This window comes from Aplysia californica, unplaced genomic scaffold (assembly GCF_000002075.1).
Source record: "Aplysia californica isolate F4 #8 unplaced genomic scaffold, AplCal3.0 scaffold00066, whole genome shotgun sequence".
Lineage (NCBI taxonomy): Eukaryota > Metazoa > Mollusca > Gastropoda > Aplysiida > Aplysiidae > Aplysia > Aplysia californica.
In genome coordinates this window covers 123,168-132,109 of record NW_004797336.1, presented here as the reverse complement: position 1 = coordinate 132,109, position 8,942 = coordinate 123,168, and the positions used below count along the sequence as shown (strand labels likewise).

At 38.8% G+C, this 8,942-nt stretch overlaps 1 protein-coding gene across 1 annotated transcript in view; it reads right to left on the bottom strand.

Annotated features, from left to right (window-relative positions):
• LOC101857395 (ecdysone-induced protein 78C) overlaps nt 1–8,942 on the bottom strand; it is a gene marked incomplete in the record, with an annotated part of 70,423 nt that overhangs the window by 59,602 nt on the left and 1,879 nt on the right. Inside the window, 1 exon segment of the mRNA XM_013079847.2 lies at nt 1,731–2,358. Coding sequence (XP_012935301.1) covers nt 1,731–2,313 — 583 coding nt within the window.

The window sequence follows — 8,942 nt, the reverse complement described above, 5'->3', positions numbered from 1 at the left end:
ACACACACACACACACACACACACACACACACACACACACACACATACATACATACACACACGAACTTTCAAAAAAATATCCCTTCTTGGTTGAAGCAAATTGCAGATGGCAGCTTAAAAAAAGCGACTGGCCAAGTTTATAGGACACACAATGCGGAAAGAAGCATAGAGGAGAATATAGTAGCAAAAGGCAAGTTTGATGGAAAGAGAGGTAGAGGCAGATATACGGGGAAAAGATACTGGACAGATTGACAACATGGCTGGGAACATTAACAGCAAGATCGACAGACATCATCGCTGCAACGCAAGACATAGAAGTGGATGTCCACGATCGCCAACGCCAGTCGGCACGGCACCAGATGAGTAGAGTAGAAAAGCTCCGGGGTGGACTGATGACAAACAAACACGGAAAAGAGTAACAGAATGATAAACTGTGTCGATGAATAGATGCACCGAGTCGGAGGTGATCCACAGGAACTCTAAAATCACAAACACAAGATTTCTTCCATCGACAAATTACTATCCCAAGATAAAAAATTCGAAAATCAATATATTTCATTTTGTGGCAATTCCTACCTTTTTTCTTCTTTTTGAAACGATTGTTTTGCCTTTTTGTTGTTTTTGAGGGGGGGGGGAACAAAGGGTATACAAAACTCGACGGGAAGACTGATTTTCTGACAAAACAGTCCATCATGTTACCTGGGACAGTTATCAAAGAAATTAGAAATAGTAAAAGGTTTACAGCCCCCGCCCCAGTACATTCTGGAACAGGAACAACATCAGGAAAATACAAGTATTTCTTTTGTTCATATCAAAAGTTTTGAGTTTTGAGTTTAAGAGAGAAAGATGCCATATATAATGCTGAAATTTTGCAGGGAAAAAGGAACATAAAGCAACGTATTTCAGTTTTTATCAGTTACACATCAACAATACAATCTGGCGGTCATTTACCAGAGAAGAAAAACTGAGTGTGATGAGTCAGACAGACTATTAAAACAAAGTGAGTAAAGAATCTGGTTTATCATGAGCACTCTTGAGAATGACTTATCGAACAAGACCAAATTCCCAATTTAAAAAATAGAGGAAACGCAGTAAAACAAACACTAATATGACAGGACTAAAAAAGATCCTAAAAGTACAGGATCATCACCCAAGACATCATTCTGCACTCCTACAGGAAACACCCCCCCCTCCCCCCTCTCCAATAAAACAAAAGGTGTACATACGTTTATTTATTTATATTTTTTAAAAATAATTTTTTGTTAGTTGGCTTCTCATCAAGAATTTATCCCTTTTATTTTCTTTAAAAAAAATTGTAACTGAATTTTTTTCCATGTTTTCAACATTGCAGACTCTTATTACAGAATAATTCACTTTCTTATTTGACGGCAATTTCGTTCCTCTAATCTACTGTAAAAAGAAGTTTTCTAGATCTTTTTAATTTTCTGAAAATTGCAGTCTATAAACCAGGACATTGAGTGTAATTTAAGAGACAAAAAATGAGACACATAATTATCCTAGACTTTCAAGAGTTTCAAAAAAAAATGTAGATGGGAATTAGCTACCACTTCAGAGAAAAGTAGCACAGAGTGACAACCGCGGTTTACCTACAGTAAGACAACAGGATATCACTGATATCAGTAACGCACATGCTACTAATTTGGCAACATAGAAACATACATATTTAAGAGAAAACTCATCTGGATCGATAACAACAAGGGAAAACTCACCTAGGTTATTATTATCTTTACTGGTCATTCCCTGAGTGGTGGTAGATGGTCCCTCTCCTGAACTCGCAATTGCTCTAGAAGAGGACTGAGGTAAATGCCGTGGAGTAGTGGTACTAGGGGAAGGAGTTGTGGTGTACATCCCAAAGCTGTTTGAGTTAGAGGACTCGTCTTCCTCCCCCTGGCTCTGAGATGGCATGGCGAGGTTCACAGAGGAGGAAAGTATAGAGGACACACAGCCCGTTAGGTTTGGACCACCACCGGAGTTGCCACTGAGAGACAATGGCATTCGGCTCAAACCTGAGGAGCCTTCAGGAGCAGTACTAGACACAGAGCTGTAGCAACCAGCCTGGACTGAGGAGTCACTGGACATCAGGTGGCCACTGCTACCACCACTTCTTTGACCGTCCGAAGAGCTGGGCCCTTGCTGAGTCCGTGGATCACCCATCAGGCTAGAGTGAGCCGGTGCAGAGAGGGAAGTGAGGCTGTATCCGGGTGTGGTGTTGCCGCCACGACCACTGCCACTACTGATCTGGTTCAGCTGAGCAAGCGAGCCGTGGGCGCCCCCCACACGGTTCGAGTCCATCTCTCTGACTATTGTCGAGAAACGGACATGAAGACCATATATGCACTGTGGAAGCAAACAGAAATATCAAAGAATTAAATATTTCTTTTACGTATATACAGGGATATAAAAATATACCGTTTTGCTTTATACATTTCAGCTATAGTTTCTTCGTTTTCGTATTCGCTGGTTAAAAGAATTCTAGATCATTTATCAATTTGTCTATATGCCCACGAACTTTGCAGCAACTGAACAAAAATATTTTTTCCAAAAATCTTAATCCAGTAAAAAAAAAGTTTCTCTATTTGGCTCCTATACTAAAAACTGCTCTTTGGGTCCATACACACAAAATGATTTTCGATACCTCACTTTCAAACTGCTCATTTCAATAAAATAACATCACTCTGTCCCCTATATTTTGGTGCAAGTTAGGCTTGTGTATATATATTTCATCCCACCCTACAATTGTCTAGACATTTCCATGTATGTCTTAAAAAGTGTTTAACCCGTCTTTTGGACCGTTTTTCTTAGGCTTAGGCCTAGTTTAAAGCGTGGTGTTGAGGAAAATAGGTCAACCTTTTAGGTGAGAGTGTGAGCTGTAAATCCCCCTTTTTAAAAATCCACTTTAGGCTAACATTGAAGGAAATCTGTAGGTACCTTGTTTGCTGTGACCTTTGAGGAATACACACTACAGGAATAAGTATCCAGAAATCGCAAGAACTAACAGCCCCCTTAAGTCTCTACACTTGTCACTAAATTAATGAAATTGTATGATCTTTTCACATGCTGCAATACCAACTGCCTGAGACATGATTGTCAGTGCTTTCCCTAGTCATTTCAGATTAAAATATGCACACACCCAAAGAAGAAGGGGAAGAATAAAATATAGGTGTAGCTCTTCTGGGCTAAGGCTCTGGACTTTTTTTTTTTAGAGGGAGTAGACATTAAGAAAGAAATTTCTGCCTAAGATAGTCTGCACTGTTAGATTAGGAACTGTATAAAACTGTAAAATCTATTCTGATATATGTCTCCAAAGCACGATCGCATATCCAAATTTAGCTTCCCCTTCAGCCCACAAAACCATAGATCCCCCAAAAAAGAGACATCATCAGTACCAGCAAAACGTCAACATCCTAGTTTCACAGAGTCTCCTAACAAAGCAAAATGTATTAGACTTAGAGAGAAGCAGTTACATAATTTATTAGTAATTGTTTACCACTTTAAGCACACTGGAACTCAATTTGAAGGCAGAAAAAGAGTCACCCACCCAAAAATAGGAAGCTGAGAAGAAATACCCCTTGAGGAGGAGGAAAAATAATTCAAACCTTCAACTTATGAATGGCAGATAAAGCCCATAACAACAGCACCATGTCATCAGCACGTAAAAGAATCAACGGAAGTAATTATGGCATTAATAAAGGAAAAGCAAAAGATAAGAAGCTCAATTACTAATAATAAAAGAAGAGGGATAGAGGTGGGAAGTGTAAGCAGCGGTTTCCATTCAAATCATCACCATACTTTAAAAACAGGAAAAAAATCAAGAGCTTAAAAATCAAGATCAAGGGAATAGAAACAAGTAACATACTTCATGCATCATTAAACAATGTCTATGCAATCCCTTTAATGTACTTTTAATTTATACTGTAACATTTTACTTTTGAGCGAAAAAAAAAATTACTTAGCATTTTTGCAACATGTAACCTTAAACTGCTACTGCTACTGCTACCCTATCTCTTGCTAAAATAATTAAAATCAGTGAACAACATACTGTACTAGATATTAACTCACTATCTGACAGTAATCTAATGCAATCTTTAAAATAAAAATTGTGTATCTTTCTTCTTTAGTAAAAATTGCACTTTTAGATAATAAATTTTACACAAGATCAGTCTTTGTTAACACTGAACTGAGAATTACATGAAATTATGTACTGTCAGAGTAACATTTACCAAAACTGTGACTTCTTCTAGATTTTAACTTTGTTTTGTACATCTAATCATCGCACCGACTGGGAAGTTACAGCAGGATCCATAAAAAAGATGGAAAAAAGCCTGTGTCTAGCTTGACTGCTGATAAGATTATGGTTGTTTGAAGAAGAGCAGTAAGATTCACATTCTTTTCTTTTGTGTGAGAAAAACTGAGGCTCAAATCAGTAGACAAACATATAGAGCAACCAGAAAACATACACAGATAATTTATGATTATATCTTTGAAACAAAAATGTTACCAAATTACGGATTCAACACAATTTCAGAGGACACTAAAAACCCAAAAGTAATCACAAGCACAGAACTGCATAATTAATGTCACTACAGCCTGCAAGATTTTACTTATAGTCTTTTAAAAAATATTTTTAAAAATCAGCTTTTTTGTTAATAAAATTCGGAGTACAGAAAAGAGCGAGGATTAAAAATCTTGATATGACATGTACACAGTTTAAAACATAATATCGGCTGCACCATTCACTTTCTGAAGCCCCAAGTTTCATAGTACTTTTACTCTTTTAGAAACAAACCTTTGCGTTAAATGTCTTGGGTCAGAAGGGTGTACATTATACTGACTTTTTACTGTATGATGACTTGAATGAGATGAATGAATTATGACATGACATCACCCATTCATGAGATTTCTGTTGGCGTAGCTAGTTCAGAAACATTTCAAAATGATAGAATAGAAGCTTTAAAGAAAAATTAAAAGACACAAGAACTACCTATGGAACTGGTAGCACAAATTACAATAAAACGAAGTAAGAGAGCAATTGCGTGGATTAAACAGCCAACAAAGGTAATGAAAAAAGATATAAAAGGGAAAGAATACATACATATATACATACATATATATATATACATATATACATATATATATATATATACATATATATATATATATATATATATATATGATATATATATATATATATATATATATATATATATATATATATATATATATATACAGGGCTTGAAATAGACCGCGGCGCCGCCGCAATTTGCCTTGGTGCCTTTGCAATTTGCCGTAATGCCCTTAAAATCAAAGTGTCAGCTGCAGCAATTTTTGCAGCGCCCTTATTTTGTTTTAAAAAAATAATAATCAAAATGTAATAAACGGTGGAAACGATTGAACCAATTGATTCAGTCAGTACAGTAGGCCTACATAATAATGTGGTCTATGAGGGTGGGCGGGCGGAAGAGAGGAGTCAGTTCGGTCTCACGCCTCATCTCGTGCCCTCCCCGCCAGCTCCAACCTTGGACCGATCGTCCATACATGGCTAGGCCGATAGTGAGTGAAACCTTTCTAGGCCTATCTCTATTTTCAATAACAGTGAAAACAGTTCATAGCAAAAAGTGAGCTTAAGAAGAAGTCACGTTTTCAATGTTTAAAAAAAAATGGTGATAGAACAAGAAAGCACTGAGTTCGCGACATACTGGCTTCTGTACACGTATCCCCCCCCCCCTCCCCCGACACACACATACGAAATGAAGGGTGCAAAATAGTACTTGTTTTTTTAAAAGTATTTTACAGCGCTCGCAACAGGATAAGGTCATATGAGCGCGCGGGACACACATACATTTTCAGTTGGTAGGAAATTTTGAATTTTGCCCTGGTGACAGCCGAAGCCTACTCTTATCGATTTTGGACCACCAAGGCATCTTTAACGGGCGCAACTTGGACACGCGACCTCCGAGATTTTTCGCCCTTGTCCGAGAAGGCTAGGTGTAGATCTTTCCTACCAGAAGATCAGGGGTGTGGCAGAAAGACAGCAGTAAGAAGGAGCCAAGGAGAAGCAGTAGAAAGACAGCAGAAAGAGTCAGGGGCCCAGAGGAGGGGGCAAAGGAGGTGAGGGGGAAGGGGCAGAAAGTAGAGAAGAATGCAGACAACAGAACATTGCTGGAGAGCAGGAAAGAAGGTGAAAGGAGAACATTTTTAGAGAAGAAATTTTTTTCGATCGCTACCCGGATTCGAACCCTTTGAATGAAAAGTGAACACCTTAAACTCTAGGCCACGAGAGCCCCCAATGCGCTTGTAATATTTATTAGGCTAATTTGATTTGAATAATATGGTTCTACAATAGTTGGGGGGAGGGGCTAAAAATTACAAATGTTTGTGTACAAATACATGTATTTGAGCTTATTTAGAGGGTCCAAAAGAGAGGAGATATATGCAAATTTTGACCGATCATAATATGACCTATGAATGAAGACCGCTGAATGGATGATTTCTTGGAAACGGCCGAGAACTGTAACCCTTGAGTCTCGAAGTTTTTCTTGAGCGTTTTGTTCACGAAGTTACTGTAGTTTTATTAATTTCATTTGACCAAGACCATGCCAAAACGAAAATGAAAGTTGAAGGAGTAGTGAAAGCAGCAAAAGATCAGATGCAAAAAGTTAGATGCATTCTACACTAAATTTTTATGGTTATATATATATGCATGTAGAAAATACACGTATAAATATAATTATTTTGGTTGTAGCCCATTTTTCTTAATGTGTGAGTGTGTGTTTGGGGGAGGATAGAGGGATTCAAGCATAGCGTGTGTGTGCCTGCAAGAGATATTTGTGAATTTATGATACATGTACACATAGGTTTATGTTTCAATATGACTCATTTTAGTTTTATAAGCATAATATGTTTAAATGCTCATTTCATTCATAATATAATTTTACAAAATTTTCCAATGACTCACTCTAGTATAAGTAAAATATGTTCTAAATACTCTTTTCATTCTCATTCATAATTTTACAAAATTTTCCAACCCTCTATACTTTTGTGGAGAGCAAGAATAAATTGTATTGTTATTTACATAAAAGTTGTGATGCACGATCCAGTATTACCAACTTTAATCAACAAAATGATCACTAAGTTTTGCCTTGGTGCTCTCTGATTTTTAAGCCCCACCGAAGCAATTTTTGCCTGCCCTCCTGAACACATAATTCAAGCGTCCTATATATTATACAGTCAAACCTGCCTTAACGGGAACCTGTATATAACGGAAACCTGTCTTTCCGGAATCTCCCAGCTCCCCCTTGATATATTCCTCTTTAATTACTTGTATAAAACGGAAACCTGTCCAACGTGGAAACGGAAAGAAAAATCCGCTCCCTTCCGAGGGTTTCACCTGTCTAAGATGGAGAATGCTTTGCCAGTTCAGCCCTGATTTGAAACAAAACTCGCAAGTTTGGGTTCCACCGGCTCTAAACTTAATGCCATGGCCATGCCACTAGGCGAGGAAGGGGAGTAAGGGTAGCCAGAAACCAGAGATGTGAGGGGCGTCATTGGTTAACTGTGCTTGCTCCACCGATGGGTGGAACTAAGGGTGGAAGCTAAGGAGATGCTCTAGCGTTTCTGTTTTTAATAGGTAAAACAGTGGTCTTGAAAGGTGAGCACGGTGGTAATTGGATTAAGAGTAAGAGTGACCCATGTCATATTCAGACAGGATAGCGGTTGAGAGGTGTGAAGTCTTGACCACTGCTTGCCGATCAGACAACACCAACATTTTGTCTTGTTTGATTTTCAGTCTAAGATCACAAGTAAATTTATTTGATCAACGCGCAGATTTTCTAGCAGCGGCAGCAATCCGAAGATAGACAGACAGACTGAGGAGGGAATGATAGAAAGGAGGAAATTGGCCAGATTTTAATCAATCTGCAGGTACAAATGTACTGCCGACCAACCCGCAATGAATGAATGGGGATAGACTAACGGAATAATGGCCGATGGCAGGAAATGCGCAATCTGGCAGGTTTCTATAACATAAACTTATTGCCGAGAGAATTACCATAAATATTCGTAACTTATTATACAAGACAATGCGAAGGTGAGTACGGATCTTTTGCTACGGAATTTCGGTAGTCCTATGCTGTCGCAGATTTTTACGGAGGACCTGAACAAGTACAGAACTGGCAGAAAGTACGGATTTCTGTAAAAATACGGAAGAGTGGAAGCACCTCTGAAAGACAGCAGAAACCCCCCCCCCCCCAAGGAATAGTAGAAAGGCTGCAGAAACTGAGAAAGAGTCAGGAGCCCAGAAGAAAATTCCAAATAAAATTAAACTTTGGGGGCTCTCGTGACCTAGAGGTTAGGTGTTGGTCTGTCATTCAAAGGTCCCGGGTTCGAATCTGGGTAGCGACAGAAAAATTTTCTTCTTTAAAATTGTCTCTTTTCACCTCATTTTCTGCTGTCTAGCAATGTTCTGTCATCTACTTTCATCTCCCCTTTCTGCCCCTACTTCCTCACCTCCTTTGCCCACTCCACTGGGCTCCTGACTCTTTCTGCAGCCTTTCTACACTGCTTCCTCTTGGCTCCCTCTTACTGCTGTCTTTCTGCCACACCCCTGATCTTCTGGTAGGAAAGATATACACCTAGCCTTCTCGGACAAAAGGGCAAAAAATCTCTGAGGGCACCTGTGCAAGTTGCGCGCGTTAAAGATCCTTTGATGGTCTAAAATCGATTATAAGAGTAGGCTTCAGCCGCCACCCGGGCAAAATTCAAAATTTCCTACCAACTGAAAGAAAGTGGCTATTCTCACCCGCCGGAAGTTCTCGCAAGATCAACTCCTCCCCTCTTCTCTCTCTCTCTCTGTCTCTTTCTGAATACTGTCTATCGGTGTGGACGATCAAATTGACCAAAACAAAGTTAAAAAATGATGTTAA